Source organism: Scomber japonicus, chromosome 24, assembly GCF_027409825.1.
Source record: "Scomber japonicus isolate fScoJap1 chromosome 24, fScoJap1.pri, whole genome shotgun sequence".
NCBI classification, from domain to species: domain Eukaryota; kingdom Metazoa; phylum Chordata; class Actinopteri; order Scombriformes; family Scombridae; genus Scomber; species Scomber japonicus.
This window is the reverse complement of record NC_070601.1, coordinates 15,339,681-15,358,683: the sequence shown is the minus strand read 5'-3', so window position 1 is coordinate 15,358,683 and position 19,003 is coordinate 15,339,681. Positions and strand designations below refer to the sequence as shown.

The following is a 19,003-nucleotide window of genomic DNA, read 5'->3' as shown; positions in this document are numbered from 1 at the left end:
TCTGTGGAGCCTGGCCAGTAGAAAATAAGCCTCACATCTTCATATGATTTATTGGATAGCCATCTATCATACGTGCTCTTATACCTCATGTAAATGCCATGGAGTTACATTCTATGATATTGAACAAGGCGAGATGGGAAAGTGAGGGATGACGAGCATTAGAGGTTATGAGTCGCCACAACGCTCGCCTGCTGCTGTTTCACATGTTGTAATGAAAGCCTGTTCAATGTGTTGGATTTTGCTCTCCCTGTTGTGCAGGGTGAATTACAAGTGGATGGTTGAGGGAATTCCTGGTGAACTTTGAGGTAAGTTTCAGTGGAGGATTCTGTGGAAGAAAGGCTCATTCACACCAAGGTGGCTCAGAGGCTTAGTTTAGCTTAGTTCAAGCACAGCCTCTGGACAGGACATCCGTCAGTTACTATGGCTTACCCTCAATCCTTCTCCTGCAACACTGAATCCCAAGCAGGGATGCATTAGGGGCTATTCTTGTTCAAAGTTTGGGCTTTTTCTTTTCTTTTCTTCTTTCTCTAAATGATTTTTTATCAAACTCTACTGAAAAACAAATGGACTAGCCTTTCTGGACACTTTCTGTAACTGACAACAACTCCAAGCCGCAGTGTCACTTTTGAGAGGAATGAACTTTCTTATTAGAGCAGAGATCAAACAGGAAGGTGAAGAGGTGATTCATCACAATGCAAAATAATGCATTGTGATGAATGAATAAGAATTCCTGTGACCCCTTTGAAACCATGATCTCTGGCTGATGGAGAACCTTGCACCCACAGGGTTGGCTCATTTAATGATACAGATGGGTGACAAATTAAAGATGGCACAGGTCCAGTTATTTCTTCTTCAACCTCTTTCCAAATCACACAAGCAACCAGTTAACCACAAAAGCACAAAATAACCAGATTATTATTATTATTATTATTATTATGTATAAAGATAAAAAGAACAAGGGAGCAAGAAGACAACAACACATGAGCTGTGCATTAGTGACATACAGCCACTTGTAAAGTAAAACAAAGAACCATGTCCTATTCTCCTCTTCTACAGTGGTCTTCTGGTTTGCTTGCTGTGCATTATTCCACAGCATCCACCCTGACATCAAAGAGCAATGGCAGCTCTGGCACGGATAAGAGCTGAGAGCTTAACTTCTGCATTAACACAGATTACCCCCATTTAACAGAAGGGCCGACTGCAGACTGTAATCAACCAAAACATCTTTTCTCTCAATGTTGGTAAAAATTGAGACTTGAAACTGATGTAAGGAAACACATCGCTCAGGAATGAACGACATCACTGTGTCCCAGTATAAAATAACAGAATATGTAAACTACACAGTCAGCCAAACACACTGTAGCTTCTAGCTGGTGACAAAAAAGAGCTGCTGACTTAAATCAGTATGTGTGAACAGCCTGTAAGAAGTCTTGTGGTGCTGTAACATCTCCCACTAGCATTGCTCCTGGATATTATATTATATAGTCATAATTCACACTGACACAAAAGGTCTTTGTCAGGTGAACACAAGTTGTTATTTGATCAAATGACCAATAATGTTATTTTCTTGTGAGGACAGTCTCATTCTATTAAGTTAGTCACCCATTAATACCTGCAAGGCAAGGACAGTCCTGCATTATTGGGTAATTATAAAGTGGCCTTGTGTCAAAATCTAGTGTAACTACATTTAACAGTGTATTTTTCAAACAGCTTCTTACTATGAGCATGAACAGTTGTGGTTTATTTCACATAACAGATTTTCTTCTTGCTTTTCTCACTGCTTTGAAATGAGTGGGACTGCAGTTGGAAAATGGTGATGTCATATATCTTCAGTGCACCATTCAGAGCTGAGTGATGACAATTGTGAGTTTTTTTTTCTTAGGGAGTCTGATTTGAAATTATATTATCAAGTTTTGGGGGAATTTATAGGGATCTGTTTCAGTGTTCATCAGATCTGACCCAACCACATCCACACTGTCCTGATAAGGCTGATTATTACATCAAACGTTTAAATGAATAATAGTAACTAAAATATTTATTATGAAATGTAATTGATGCTTATTTATTCATGAGTATTTAATGTTTTACAGACATAATTAAACATTTAAGCCAGGTATGTGGCTCAGACAATAGGGGCCAAACATCACATTTGCCACGGGTTAGTTTGTTTTAATGCATTTTGCTAAAAAAAAAAGACATTCCTAAATAATGTATCTAGGAAGAAGTGCTGTTACCCCACAGAGAGCACAGCTGCTTTTTTCTCACTACATCACCCTACTGCAAACTCACTAATCAATCACTGATGTCATGACACCAAAATCAGGGGTAGTGATTGAATGCTGCAATCAGGTTCCACTAGTAGTTGTGGATGATGCTACTAATCATCTGTCTTCAAGCTGACAGCACTATTTTGAATATGTGCTACATGTTTGTTTTTCTAACAGTAGGTCAACATTCAAACTAAGTTCCCACCCGAGGGGGCACTCGTTTATTATAATGAACAAAGTAAAGAGGAAACAGTTGTGCTGAAAATTAATGACGGCTTATCAGTATGCAGAATGGATTCCTAATTATTATCTACAATCAACTTTAATTAATCTCCATGCTATGCTACAATACCATTATCAAGTTTAAAGACGGCTGAGCACACACACGCACGCAGACTTTGCTCTATGGTGTGACTTTGACTTAAGTTAAAGATAAAAATCAACACTTCAAAAACAACAACAAAGTAGGAAACAAAAAAACCCAAAAGACCTTGTATTCTTTTGATGAGAAATACGTAGAAGCAGTGACAGAATGAAAAAAAAAAGTGTGTGTATGTGTGCGCAGTCACCTCTGTGTTGGCATACAATGCACTGGCAGCTTGTGTGTGTGTGTGTGTGTGTGTGTGTGTGTGTGTGTGTGTGTTTCCTTCTGAGTGTGTACCTGTAGGTAGATATTGTGATAAACAGAGACACTGATTTGCTCCACTGGGATTTTGCTCACCCGCCTCTTGTAATTGCAGAGTTGTAGACAAACACACACACACACACACACACACACACACACACACACACACACACACACACACACAGGCAGCTCTGGCCTGCTCTCTGCATGTTAAGCAGATGCAAGTCAGGCTGATTTTCAGTGAAATTGAAATTCTCCCTGCTTGTTTTTGGGTTTGTGAGGGAACCGTTTAGCTTGGTGTTAATGGTGCTGTTCTCAATAAACACTGCAGTTTACAGGATACAGAAAAGTCAACAACCGCAAGATATGAATGTACTGTATAGTTAGCTGCTTTATATTGGTGATAAAGTAATAGCTAACTATCCAATGAAAAATGCCACCTTTACCTCCTCAATTTGACACTATTCCCTTTAAGTAAAAAGATTGGACTGGGATATAATACAGAGGGGCTGCAGGAAAGTGTAAACCAATGGTATTTCACTTAGGACAAGAAATACTTATATGATGGAAGGGGCAGCACAGCTCAGAAGTGTTGAGATATCTTTTGGGAACCACTAAAAGAATATTGAAAGTAAACATAACAGCATTCTGATATAAAAACACACAAAAACCTCAGAAGCCTATGAGACCAGCAATGGGAAACAGGCTTTTTAAAATTTGATTAGATTCACTTTCATTTACTTAAATAATGTATAGGTTTCTTTTTCACATTAAAAACTATACTATGGTCTATACTTGTTTTGGAACGATTACATTAGTTGACTTCATCATCATGTCCAACTCTGATGCAATGTGTGAGGTGAGACATGTTGAAAGCATGAAGTCAACGCCTACTTTTCATTTAAATTCATTTGTGTGATGAAGATTAGATTCATTTCCATTCAGTTGCTCTTTGGTTTATTTAAACTTGTATACAAACAGAATTTAAGACAAAAGCATACACTGTTATGTGCCAGCTAAAGAAACTCCTTTGCCATTAACACTTGGTTATGTCCAAAGTAAACTTGGTTGAAAATGACCTTTTTGGTTTAAAAGCACACTCTTGCTGCCTTAATGATCCGTTCTACAGTGATTTTATGTTTACAACAGTGATTTGGGGATGTTCTGGTGTATCAGATCACACTGTTTCCTCACTAGGTTGTGGGTATGAATCAGACTCTTGGTTAATGGGGCATGTAATCTGTTTTCTCTGCCTTCTCTATCCTGTGCCTGCTACCTCAAAGAGCAGCAGAAAAGCATCCTTTAAAAGAGTGCTGCTGAGGCAGTTTGGCACCGCCAGTGGCAATATAACTTTACTACTCGTAGTAAAAACTGATTACAGTGTTATACAGCCTCACATGATTATAGAGCCAGCCCCATTTTGGCTTTTTATGAGAATTTGTAAATAGATGTGAGCAACAGTATTGTCAAGAGTATACAGAGCATATCCTCCTATCAGCTGAATCACTGTTGACTCCTATTGGATGGTGGGATCATAGCATACCCACCTAACAGCATAATTACCCATGATTTATATCAGATAGTTTGCTGCCATAATACCAGTCTCCAACAATACACTACACTACATGACTGATAAGTTAAGGTATTTTACATTTCTTCATATTTTGCATCTTTCCAGCCTTTGAAACATATGTATACAAATTCAAATGTTTTAAAATCGTGATTCTTTGCTTTTGAGATGTTACCGTTTCAATTTTGAGGTAACTTGAGTTCATCGAAATGTAAGATGAAAGCAGTTGATATGCCAGTGGATGTGAAAGCACTGAAAGCAGCTGAACTGTCATTTAAAGAGAATGAGATGAAACAAGCTAAACTCTGAGTTGAATAGTAATGGATGTGTGCAGTTGAAATGTCAGTTGAGAAGTAGTTGAAGTTCAAGTCTTGCTGTATTTTAAGTGAAAGGAGTTGAAATTTACAGTTGAAGCAGAATCACTGAAGACAGTTTAATCATCAGATGCTATATAAATAGTGGGAGCAGCTAAAATGTCAGTTGAAAGTAATGATCTGAAAGTAGTAAAATTAAGGAAACATGTCGGTTAACATGAATCAGTGGTACAGTATTTTCCCTTAACTTGATAGTAAAGAGTGCAGACAGAGAGATGACATTCAACAAAGGTTCATGGCTGGAATCAAACCAGTAGACTACCAGAACGACATAGCACTTTCAATTTTAGTGAAAGTTGTGTGAGAGAGAAGGAGCTGTGTGGGAGTAAAAAGAATATGAAGACGTTTGAAGGATTTTGAAAAGAAAAAAAAAAGGTGAGGAAGTGTACTTTCAAAAAGAGAGTGTGTGGCATCACCCACAATACATAACATGAAGCTGCAGTCACCAAGGAACAATGACAGTTGAATAAATGTGTTAAAATTCTCAGTGTGATGATTTGTTAAAAGTCTGAAGGAAGTTTCTGGGGGGAACATGTTGAGGAGGAGTATGTTAAAAGGTTCCTACCATTAACATCTATCATGAATAAAGCTGAAATGAAGTTTTATCATTCAAATTAGTTGAACAGTTGAATACACCCAATAATATACATAATAAGGAAGCTATTTAATTTCACAATCAGGTAGAGGGAAGATGTTGAGCATAGAGAAGACTTTATGCTGCTTATGTATTCATATCTTTACACAGCTGAGTAATGATCATTTGAGTGTGTTCTCTTAGTTCAACTGCTGATCCAACTCATTTAGAGAGTGAATAACCACAGTGCTGCAGACACTGGTGTGACTCAGAACAACCCTTATCATTTTGTTTCAGGATCAGAAACAATGATGTTAATTCATTTTAGGCTTCTGATTCAACTTAGTGCAATAAGCTAGTAATGGAGCAAGGAGTTACTACATCGTTAGATCTCAATACGGCTCCCTCTCCAACTGAAACACAACTATATAAATACTGATAGCTCAATGAAGATATATGGATAAACATGTATGTTGCAACACAGTCTATAGTGTGTGTTTACTACCCCTTAAAACCATGTGAGTGTGAAGGCAGATTGTTAAAATACCTTTACGCCAAAAGATACACAGATAAATTTTCACATTTATTTGGCCCTGACAGCACATAACCTCAACTTTTATTACATCCGAATGTACACAGCCTCCAGATAAGATATTAAAACAAGAATATATCACTCATCTGTAGACCTGAGTGAGGTGGTGTGTTTGTGGGTGTGTGTGTGTGTGTTTGTACCTGAACGTCCTTCAGTCTCTGTTCCATAACAGGATACTCTGTAACGGCCGTGGATGGGACGGCCAGTTTGGCCTCGCACTGTTGTACCCATGCCAATAGTGTCGATATGGTTTCCTTATAACGAGCCGGGGGCAAGCTGTCTGAAACTAGAGGAAAAAGAAAGGAAGATGTAGAGATACATCCGGTGATCTGTGCTGGTTGTGGCCCTGAGTAGCACTTAAAATGTCCAAACACAATCAGACATGAAAAAGCACAATCCTGACACATGTAGTGAAAACAATCCAGTCCTTGGAAAGACCGCGTGGAGGACTAAGAGCCTTGTTTTGTTGAGCTCTACTCAATGTAATGTGACACCTCTGAACACTGTATTGTTATTGACAGTCTGAGATGCTGGGTAGGAATGTGTGCAGGTTTGGAGACAAGGCAATTCTATCTATATAGCACATTTCATTCAAGGTGAACTCAATGTGCTTAATGTTAAAGTGCGTGATAATAAATAAAACACAAAAACATAGAGCACTGACAACAACCCAATCTCCAAGACACACACACACACACACACACACACACACACACACACACACACAAAAACCCCGTCTGAGCTTCAGCTAGTGATGAACTATTAGCAGACGTGTGACTGTAAACACAGACAAACAATCTTATACATTCCAAATACAGATGGTCACCAGAAGCAACAGTTGCACAGCATAACATATTGTCATATATTCTAGCTGTGATCCCTCGATCCGTCCTGTTAACCCCAGTGCAGTGTGCAAAGCTGCAGTTGGCGGGTGATGTTTCAATAAGCCGTCCGGGCTGGGAGCTCTAATGATGTCATTTATAATGAAAGTCTTTTTAATGAGGGATCTAACATTTAGCAGTGCCAATTTTAAAGTGACAGGGGAGCTGCTATTATCAGATGGAGGCAGTGAAGGCCTAATATATATAAGAGAGCTGGCATATGAGACTTAAATCCTAGACATTGGTCTGTTGTTAATTACAACTGTAATAGAGAGCTTAAGTGAAACTGGAGGAAAGAAACCTCCATCAAAAAACTCTATTGACATGTATGGTAATAAAAATCCAGCTTTAGAACAGAGTCTTTCTCTATACTATGTTGGTCTGTTCACTCCATACAATTAGATGAGGATGGTATATTTTTAAACACTGATCTAATATTGTTGTTTCTTCAGTATTTATGGGGTTTTTGTGGCCTTTGCCGATAAGCCTGAGACCATCTGCTCCACAGACTGATTGTGTATTTGTTTTCAGACAGCTAAAAAGTTGAAAATTTGACTTTAGAAGAGAGTGTTGGTGACATAACCATGGAGAAAAAAACAATACAATGATGGAAGTGGATGTATTTGTGCTGTTAAGGTTTCATGGGCTGTAGTTTTTTGTATGCTCATAAAATGATTGTTTAACATTGTTGAAGTCACAAAGGTTTTAACTACCAATAGCAAATGTTGTAAAAGAGCTAGTCTCTCAATGTCCATGCTTCATTGTTTCATATTCATCATTAAATCCATTCAACAAAGACATGGATCTGAATGAGAGATCGCATTCATTTACAGAAGCACGTGGAACAGAGGCTCACCTAGATGTGACGTCATGACTTTAGCTTGAGGGATGCTGAATACTCATTGAATACTATCAGTGCACTGGCCAAGAAAACAGTTCTTCTTAATATTATCTGAACTCATGGTATGTCAGGAGGTTCCTATTTGTGAAAATGTTGATTTATTCAATTCACTGAAATTCTATGACATGCTTCTCAGGTTAATGTTAAGGACTAAGTGTTTAGAAATGATTCAGCAATATTTAATGTTTTTCCCCATTCTTGCTGATAAAGCTTTCTTGATTGGAAGTGAACTGACTTAACAAAAGTGCTGACCTGAACTGAACTGTATTGAGAGATAGGGGGAGGAAAAAAAAATAACACAAAAGGGAAAAATATTATTGAAATAATTCTTTTCAGAGAAATTCTTCTCTATATGCTTCTCAACTGTTGCAGCCCTCAGGAATTCAGCACAGTAATCTGTCTGTATGTGCCTGCACCCATGCCTATACCCATCCGTGTGGAAGTGGAGGAATATGTGTGCGTGTATGCTGGATATCTCTCACCCCTGGCGTGGGTGAGAAAAGTGCAGTGTGTGGCGCGAGGGAAGAAGCTGTCTGTGTGAGTAAAGAAGTATAGTTTGTCTGCTTAGCTGTCAGCAATTTTCTCTATCTTTTCTCCTCTCTCTGCAGCTGTGTCTCCTTCTCTTCCTCTCTTCCTACTCCCTTCCCTCGTTCTCTTTTGACGTCTTTTCCTGCTTTCTCTGTCTCATTTTCTCAGTGGCTATATTTTTTTTTGTTTTCTCATTTCTTTCCATCATTCTCTCCCTCACTGATATAAATAGCTATCCGCTCTGGTTTTGTCACAGTGTCTGATTTAGTTTGTCTTGTCTTGATGGCTGCAGCTTTCTGCTTCTTTCTCTATCTCATTAAGTCTGATTGTCATTGTTTTTACTCACACAGACACACACACACACACACACACACACACACACACACACACACAGACACACACACACAGACAGACACAGACACAGACACAGACACACACACACAGACACACACACACACACAGAGAGAGAGGGAGGGAGAGAGAGAGAGAGAGAGAGAGAGAGAGAGAGAGAGAGAGAGAGAGAGAGAAAGAGAGAGAGACAGAGATAGAGAGGCACTGTAAAATGGACTAAAAGTCTCAGTGACACCCTCACTAGCTGCTCACCATGAAGACAGGTGAGAAGGTGCAACCACCTGGGTGAGTGCTGAGTGATGTTTAGTGACAGAGTGACACCTTCATTGATTTCCTTTTACTTAAGAATACAAATCACATGGAAATGTGCCTCCGCATGACTTGTTCGCAGTGGGGAACAGCTGGATTCCTCACAGAGAGCCTAATGTAACATAACATATATATAATTGTGAAAAGAATCACTTCTCACTTTATATTTATTTCCATTTCCAAATGTTTTACTAAAAATGTTTCTACGTCAAAATGAACCCCTCCTTTACCACTGAAATGTTTCTGTGCAAGAAAACAATAACAATATGACAAATAGCTCAAAGCTTCAATATATGTTGCTACTCTAGAATTTTGTAGATGGCCTTACCAGAACAACAACACAAAGCATTATTTTGGAGCAGCATTACAAATAACCGATCATATTTTACAAGAAAAAGACATATGGCTACGTATATTAAGAGAGCTGGCCACTTAGCCTTTAAAGTATTTTGCCTGCTCCATTATAAAAGAGACATCTGTAAAACCTCCAAGAGCACACAAAGCCAGTTATTACTTTTTTATGTGAAGGTTTTCTACAGGCTACACTCAGTTTCAATGAATTGAACTGATGAAGAATGATTTCTGTTGATTTGAACTGTTGGACATTATGTTATATATGGATTCAGTGGCTATAAACTGCTGAGTCTCTTTTAATTTATTCAACAGCTGCAGGATCATTTTTTTTTTCCTGTCAAACGAACTGAACATGAATTTGTTTTTTTATATTATTTTTGCCTTCAGCTGAAAGTGCAGAGAGACTAGAGACAGGAGCAGAGAGTGGCCAGATGGTTATGTGGTCTGCATCATGACTGACAGCCTACTGGGGCGTTTTTAAATATCTTCTACAGTAAAATACTTTAGGGAGAGGTTTAGTTTCAAAACAGCTTGACAGAGAAAAGGAAGAAAGAGAAATCTATCAGATACCAGTCCAGTAGTTATTCTAGAAAAAAACAAAAAAAACAAAAGCAGCGACCATTACTGATAAAATGAGAGTAGCGGCTCATCCTTGGCTGTAAGCTGTTGAGCTGTGAGTTGATAATGTATTGCTGCCTTTGATCACAAGATTGGAAATCTACACTGCGTGATGTTGTTGTGAGATGGTCATTGGTTACAAACACCCAGTGGACAGTTTTTTGGTTTGTCAGCAGTGAAGAGAAATGGAGAGTCAGGCTCCAAGCTTTTGCTTTACTGATGTCAGCTGAATTCTCAAGTTTTTCAGCTGGAATGAATAATTCTTCAAAGCTGTATCACTTACACTTACACCATCACTCCATACGCGCTTCTGTCTCATGAAAATGTATTTAGTTTTTGCTCAGCTTGAATATAAGGTGCATCAGGTATATCTGGACTTTTGGCCCGATGTTCAAAGATGTGTTTGATGTCAGCGTAAATCTAATAACTCCATACAGATCTCCATATGGAAATTCTCTGTTCTCTTGCCCTCACAGCACACACGTCAGAGGTGAATGTGAGCATTAATTCAGCACTAGAGCTGGCACAGATACATTCTTGCTCAAGGACACGTCAACGAGGTGGACGCTTGTTGCATCTGTTTCATTCGGTTCAAATGCTGAGTCGCTGTGCATCCTGCTGTGCAATCAGTGCTATTGTATTATTCTTAAAAAAAAAGGTTATACTTAGTGAATGTTTTTCAAATATTTGCATCTTTTTCTTAATTTCAACTCAGTGAAATGATGTAATGACTATGATGTCAGCAGTGCGGAATGATACGGAATGATTTCTTTCTTTCTTTAACAGTCTGCTGCACATGCCATGCTGTACTGTGTTAAATAAATACATGTTTTGTGGTGTTAAGTGGAGAGCAGATCATATAGAAACAGTGCTGCTATTCATGGCTGTATCTACCCACACTATGGGACCTATCTGTAAGCTGTCCATGTGTCTGCCTGATCTCAATGGATTTGTTCCATTTTCCAAAAGCCACATTGAGTGTGTCTGTGTTGAATGTAGGGTTGTTGTTATTGTTGTGGGTAGAGACATTTGCCACTCCAAATCTGTCTGATACAATGTGTGGGCTACAGCAGGCTGTCAAGGCTGACTTTCAGCAGCGGAAAACTGGATAGTCACATATATTCTCTAGAGAGCTGAATGCAGAGTACTACACAGGCTGGGAAATTCAATAAAAAATATGAATGGAAAATTGTGATTTTTCCATTTTGAAAAGATTAGGTGCTGGAAGTCCACATTGGTTTCAGAAAACATGAGAAGAAGAAGAACCTAATCCAATATGCTGCCAAAATTAAATTATCTTCTTAATGACGGGATATACCTCATTATCAGGCATCATTTGGTTCTAATTGTTATCTGTTTCTTGATAAAAAAATGCTCAGGCTATTACACATTTTTCCATAGAACTTATTATTAGATCCAGTTCAATAACTTCAACTGATCCTTCAAGTTCATTGTTTAACATCTCTAAAGCATCTAGTCTGCAGCCACTTGTCATCCACATATCCAGTGATATATTTACCAAGTCAAATACTACATATTAAACTTTCAAATGTTCCATCAGTACTGTAAATGTTGACACTGGCATCTTGTTTCTTCCCCACACACACACACACATGCGGTATCCACATAGCTGTCACAGTGTCATGGTGAAATCTTTCCAAGCAGTTAATAGAGCAATGAATATGCTCAAGCTGATGCTCACCTTCTATAGCAAGCTAAGAGATTTCACTAGATAAGAGAAATTACAACTTGCTGTTTAAAAAGAGCAATCACTCTCATTGCTCAAAGTGTGCTAAGTGTGCTAACATGGTAACAAAGAGAACTTGTTAAAGGCTGTTAAATGACTGTCCAACTGTTCGTTAGCGAGCTCGTTAGCTCGGCCGCTAACACGATAATAAGTTCACACAGTGCATTCAAGAGACGTATTGGTTTCTTTTATACAGTCTATGATTGGTACCATCTACTCCTGTCTCATTACTGTCTAAATTATTTTGCTCTTTTGTGGAGTGGTGGATGCTAAATGCAAGTGGATGGTGCTACACAGCTAATAACTGATGATATACTCCTCCATTTTGACAGCATTGTGAAGACTTTGCCTTGACATGAAAAAAATGATGCAGTTTACATGCTGGTGTCATCAAGCGTTAAGTCAGTGTTCAAAGCTCCGTTGCTGCGAATTTATTTAAGGATTTTAATTTATTTAATTATTTATTTATTTTTGTAGCCAGAAATATTTGATACAGCTTTAATGTGTTTTTTTTTAAACTTTAATTTATGAGTGCTTTAGATAATATTGAGGCTTTGGTAAGTCCCCATACACCAACAGTCAAGGTGATGAAGCAGCATAAATGATAAGAATGATGTCCACATTTATGAAAATAGATAACCTAACTTGCAATTCTAAATATTAAGGACAAACTTGAAATTGAGGGCACATACAAAAAAACAAGGGTCAAAAAAAGTGTAATAAAAAGGGTCAGCTCCTGTGCTCTCAACTAAATGAATAACCGGGATTAAAGATTTTGCACAGAATTGGTATCACTCCTCTCTCACCTAGTTGTAGCTGCCTCTCTCTCTCCCTCAGATCCTCCAGAACCTTATGGTAGTGCTCTTTTAACGCGTTGATGTCGGCGTCCAGGAAGGCTGCGGGGTCTTCGCCTTCCTTCTCCTCTTTCAGCTCGTTCAGCTGCTTCTCCATTAGTTCCACCTGAGGCTGCAGCGAGGCCAGACGAGCCACCTCCTCCTGCAGGATGAGGGACAGATGAGGGCGTGAGACTGTCAGTCAACCACACAACCTTCTTGTTGCCATGGAGAATTTTGATTAACAAAAAAAAAAAAAAATCCCTTTAATCCACACATAAAAACTGATCTGTGGAAAAGTATTGTGTTTTAATTTTCAAAGTTCTACTCCATTTGCCTTGTGCTTAATCAGTTTTATTTTACAGAAATGTTTAAATACAGTCCCAACTGTTAATCAATAGGAAGTCAAGCAGGAAATTGGACCAGCTCAGCAAAACCAAAATGTAGCTGTGAAACTTTTCCTCCTGTACTAAGAGCAGAAGAAAAACATAACCACTACTTTATCGTCAGAGAAGAACAGGTATGAAGTTCAATACATTTTTCTATAGTTTTCAAAATCCAGTTGGTCTTCACACCAAAATAATAATCTTTGCACTTGGTTAATATGGTGACTAAACCACATCCCCCTTAGTAAGTCTGCCTAAAGTACAGAGCTGCTAAAGTTACCCTAAACTCTACACACATCCCAGACAGCTTCCTCACAGTGGATCTATGCTAACAACTGCAGCTTCTGTTAGAGCAGACAAACAAACTGTTTAATCAATTTCTCACTGTTTTGCTCTTGTTTTTTTGGTTTTGGGCAGACTAACAACAAATACAGTATAGCTGCCTCTACAGTCAACAATTTATACAGATTATTGCTCTGCAGGCCCATGCACACTGTTGTCACATGTGGAGAAAGCCAAAGCTTGATATATCATGCCAGCTGTGCCTGGTTGCAGTTGCCAAGTTACTTTCAAGGCACGGTCATTTTCAACACTTTATGACTGACTTGTTTAAAGTATTCAGTCCGGGTGTTCTGCCTGTTGTTTAGATGGATTTAAATGCTTTGGTTGTTTCAGAGCATTATATTTTAATATTTGGTGGATGCTGTATGCTTCTCTTAAATGCACTGAGTCGGTCAAACATGAAGTGGGATGTGAACAAAGGTGTTTGAATGAGCTTCAGAAGCCTTATCTTTGTAATCAAAGACTTTGTGTATTCTTTAAAGTGGGTTAATCCACACACATATACACACTTTAGGACAGAAGCTTCTCCACAGTCCAGAAGGAAGATCAGTAAGTGAAGGGACACAGACTGAAGTGTCTGGTTTGACAGCTGCAAGGTTAAATGTTATCTGTAGCACAACTGCCAATAGCTTTGACAGTGGTTATATCAGTAAAACTGGCAGTAACACACTGAGAAGGTGAGCCAGGTTTAAAATAATGAGTTGCTATGGTTGTCTGTGTACCAGCCATGTAAACTAATGAGATCATAAACCTCAGAGTTTAACTGTACGTTATTTCTTGTCATCAGTGAAGTTTTAGTTAACCGCTAAAATCCAAAACAAACCTCAACACTTTGGCCTAAGCATATATTGTATCTATAGTATCCATGGGAACACACAGGTCTCCTACAGCTTCAAATTGGCTCATGTACACATTGTTTCTATGGTGGCTTATTTATTCAATAATTTAACCACCTCCCTGTTGTTTGTAGAATTGCTCCAGGATAGAAAGAGAGGAGTTTTACATAAACACCATAAAGTTGCTGCACTTGCTAATTCAACTCTGCACTCCACTGGTTCAGTGTGTGTGATTGCCATCTTTTAATATTGTATTTATACCTCATTACTTTTTGCAAGTTTTTGAGGTCTTGCTACTATTCATGGCAGTTTGAGTTAAACTCATATGGGACTCATTTAAATGAACTGTTTAAAGGAATTTTTGGAAATAGGCTTATGCGCTTTTATTGCCGAGATTAAGATGAAAAAAATTGATATTGCTCTGTGTCTGTGCATTAACTATGATGTGAGATGTAAGAGCTGATAAGCTTATCTTAGCATAAAGAGTGGAAGCAGGGGGAAACAGCCAGCCTGCCTCTGTGCAGAGTTAAAGCTTCAATGTATACATCACCTGAAACATAAAAAGGTTGTGGTTTTATGAGAGGCATGTGCTCTAACTAGTCACGGTGCCTAATTATTACAGCTCATAATTCACTGTAAAACCACTACTATTTCTGTTTCTGTTTGTGTACAAAATAAACAAACACAATATAGTGTGCTATTAGGAGCATTTCTGGGAATGTTGAAGCATACCTTTAAACCAAATGTGTCTATACATTAGAAGGAAGGCTTAAAGAGCATTCACGACTCATTTTGATAACATCTGAGCAATGACAGAAATGTGACAAGCAGGTCTGGGAAAACAAACTTCAAAAAGAAGAGATGGGAGGAGAGGAGGAGGCATGATTAAAGTGCAGGAGCATAAGACTGAGGGGGAAGATGGAGACAGAGGACAAAAAGACAGAGAAGCAGCCATAGACTTAAGAGGAAGGAGGGAAGGCAGGGATGGGCAGCTTTCAAAGAGAAAAAGAAATAAGAACGGAACCAGACAAAATATGAAGGAAGAAGGGAAAATAACATGGAGCTGAGAGAAAAGGAGAGACAGAGCAGTGTTGAAACTTGATTTTTCTTTCAAAGATATATATACTGCAGACTAATGCACACAAACAAGGTTTTCCTCACAATGGTGCCCACGCATTTACACCCACACACACAGACACACACATATGGAGAACACACACACACACACCTGCTGTGACATGCCCCAATACATCAATGATTCCAGAGTTCTTATCTTTATATTAAACAGAAAAGACTTCAAAGAAAAGAAAATATTCAGGCTGAAACTTTTAATACAACCTTTCTGGCAGCAAATTGTGCCGCCAACTGTCGGCTTATGAAAATATGTTCTGTCGAGGTTATAAATGTTTGTATTTCTAGCATTATTCATGAATAAGCAGTGTGTTTCTTGGCTTTAGGCTAGAGTGTTAACCTATTCTGTGTTATGGGGATAACACTGAGCTGTTTTTAAAGCTTTAACCTCAGGACAGTTTAGTTCTGAATATTTACTGGCTAACCTGCAACTGCACATCCCACAACTCACCTGGACTCACTCAAAATATGAATTAAACAAGACTAACTTGGAAGTATTTTTAAATCTAATGAATAGCATTACATTCTAAAAGTGTAAATGCCTCTTAAAAAAGCAGGTCTTCAAATAAAAACTGTTTGTAATGTATCAGAGTCTATGCCCCCCAAATGTCCTTTGGACATAGTGTTAATTACATCAGTGAGCACTATGATGAAATATTCATTGATGACCTTTTAAACAATGAAAATAAAGCTTAAAGTCAATAAAAAAGTAACCTTGAAAACAAAAACTATGGTGTAATGTGTTACATCGAGTAGCTGTTCTTCATTCGTTTGCACCATTTTTCAAAGAGTAAGTGTTGAAAAAAATGGGAAGAAATAGAAAAAAATCAGTAAGGTTTGGAATGATCATATAAAAATACTTACAGAAAAGCGCTGTGACAAACAGATGCATGGAAGGAGACATAAATTCAAACAAGCCAAATAAATACAGACACAGTACAAAAAAATGAAATAAAATTAAAACAATGAAAAAACAAAACAAAAAATGAAGACAATGATAAAAACAAATGATGTATGGGTAAATCTCATATCAAATAGTTAGAGAACATAATAATGTCTAATTCATGTTTACAAAAATACATTTATCAAAGACCATGTATAAAGTTCCGCTATAGGATGTTTGTTTGATGAGCAGAGAAAGGCATTTCTTTTGTATGTACCATCTAACCTTCCTTTTCTGTCTGACATCCTTGAGAAAGCAGTCACCAATCAGTTGTGTAACTTTTTACATTACAATAATTTATTTGAGGATTTCCAGTCTGGATTTAGAGCCCATCATGGCACAGAGACAGCACTGCTGAAAGATAAAATGATCTCTTAACTGTATCAGACAAAGGAATCTCTGTACTTGTCTTTTTAGACCTTAGTGCTGCATTTGACACCATTGGCCATCACATCCTATTACAGAGACTGGAACATTTATTTGGCATTAAAGAAGCTATATTAAGCTGGTTTAAGTCCTTTTTAACAGACAGTTTTCAGTTTGTACATGTTAATGATGAACATGAATGAATAATCCATGCATACAAGAGACTGACATGGAGCTCCACAAGGTTCTGTGCTTGGACCTACATTGAGTAGGACCTACATAGTTTTGCAAAAATCATCCACAACTTGTCTCAAAAAGGTGTAGAGAAACTAGTCCAAACATTTATTACTTTTTTATTGTAATTCATTATTATCAGGCTGCCCCAACAAGTCTCTAAAGACTATAGCTGGTTCAGAATACAGTCATCCTCCCTCGTTCTCTATCAACCCAACAGTCAGAGCAAATGGTCGCCCACCTGGAGCTCAGTTCTCAAGATTTCCTCCCATTAGAGGGAGTAAAGGGAGTTTTTCTTTGCCGCTGTCTGCAAGTGCTTACTCATGGGGGAATGATGGGTCTTGGTAAATGAAAGAGTATGGTCTAGACCTGTTTTATGTGAAAAGTGTGCTGAGATGACTTCTTGTTTTGATTTAGTGCTTTATGAATAAATGGACTTGACTCACCCGGCATCTGTCCAATTGTACTTTGAGAGGCTCTGGTTCAGACGCTGGAGGCAGCTGAACTTTGAGCCAGTTCTCACTGTTGTCCACTGCCTGCTCACACTGCTCATACAAGCTGTAGAAGGCAAGAACCTGCAGGGCACACACACACACACACACACACACACACACACACACCAAAACACATTTTAAATGAAGGTGGGGTCACTCCAGTTCCCACAAAGACACAAGCAAACACCCACGCCACATCTGTTGTGTTTCACAAACTATTTTCTCATTAGCAGTAGAACTGCAGGAGTCAGAATGGCCAAACTCTATCCACAGCTGAGTCATAGCGCATTCAAACTCTAACTGAGTAGCAATTTTGTCGTTTAAAGTTGATACACAGTAAAAAGGGCGGGCTAGAGATCCACTCTCTGCTATTCACCACAACATTGTACACATACAGCAACACTTACTGGTCCATTTTTAGTTCATATTCTCTAGAAAATATGAAAATAATTACTAAATGACGCTTCTGGAAAATGTCAATGTGTGCCCATGTGTGTACCTTTGCTTGGTAAGCCAGCCATGCCAGCCTGTCTGCTAACAGGGCACAGAATCCCACCCAGCGCTGGTTCAGCTGCTCCGCTGCCTGGGCAATGTCCTCAGCACGAGTCCCCTCTGGAGGAGGCAGACAGAAAACAAGAGGGGGGCTGTCACACATACCAGCACTCAGTGATACATGCTTCACAGTTCACATGGGCACGACTCATCTCTCTGTAGGGGACAGACATAAATACACGCACACACACACACACACCATGCACACAGAATCTGGTAAATGTCATCTGTAGGTGAGGTGACGGAAGCCATCGATATTCCTCACAAAATGCAAGGTCCAAAAAACGGTTTACCTGCCTGCCCACTGAACACAACCACACACACACACACAGACACAGACACACAGACACACACACACACACACACACACACACACACACACACACACACACACACCTCACTGTTCATTCACGCTCACCGGTAACTAACATTTTTTTGATGTAAATGGTCAATTTGAAGTGCTCATAAAACTCCAGTGCCCGGAAAACGAAAATCTCCAAGGAGGTTCCAGGAGGGAAAAATCAATGTTAAAGTTGTACAAAGATGGATTCACACTCCTGGCTCTAAAAGGGCAAACTGACCCCCATCGGCTGGATGATAATTAGACTTGGAAAAGGCAGCATCCTGGCTCATATGTCTCATCTGGCATGCAAGCACCCAAACTGGCTCAAGATTGCTCCTTCTTCTTGTAATCGTGCCTCTATTATGTTCCATTTTCATTTCCATGTCAAGTGTTTGGCTGATGCTATTTTTTTCACTGCAGGTTATTATGAATACAGTATTATAAGCTTAATTCTTAATAAGTGGCATCTTATGAAAACCTGGAGAAGTCAACAATACACTTGTAACAATAGAGCAGTGACTTCCATTTGAAGTACATACTGAAAGTAGTAAGATAAAGATAGCAATAAAAATAGTGTATGAGGGAATAAATGATGATATTTCTGTATTTTATTTTATTGTCCAAAAATGTCATGAAAAGACAAAAATTAACAATGAATCAATTGGGTATTGTGTGAGTATTTAGGTCTTATTCTGTGTCATAGAGCTCCAGCTATTATAAACACATCAATGAGTTACACTGTTGCATTGGGTGACATTATGCTTCATTGCTATAAACACAAACACATTGTAGTTTATTTTGATTCAATCCCCTGCACACTGTCCTGTTGCCAGAAATACTCACTTTAATCCG

The 19,003-nt window shown here is 38.6% G+C and overlaps 1 protein-coding gene across 4 annotated transcripts in view; it reads right to left on the bottom strand.

Annotated features, from left to right (window-relative positions):
* dmd (dystrophin) overlaps positions 1-19,003 on the bottom strand; it is a 208,415-nt gene that overhangs the window by 133,723 nt on the left and 55,689 nt on the right. For 2 of the 4 annotated variants that reach the window (XM_053314368.1, XM_053314367.1), the window contains exons 17-20: positions 17,756-17,868; positions 17,209-17,337; positions 12,498-12,687; positions 6,143-6,288 (exon numbers count right to left, since the gene is read on the bottom strand). In XM_053314368.1, the coding sequence (XP_053170343.1) occupies positions 6,143-6,288; positions 12,498-12,687; positions 17,209-17,337; positions 17,756-17,868 (578 nt within the window). Of the gene's footprint in view, positions 1-6,142; positions 6,289-12,497; positions 12,720-17,199; positions 17,338-17,755; positions 17,869-19,003 lie in introns of all 4 variants that reach the window. The other 2 variants (XM_053314366.1, XM_053314365.1) reach the window with 2 other exon arrangements.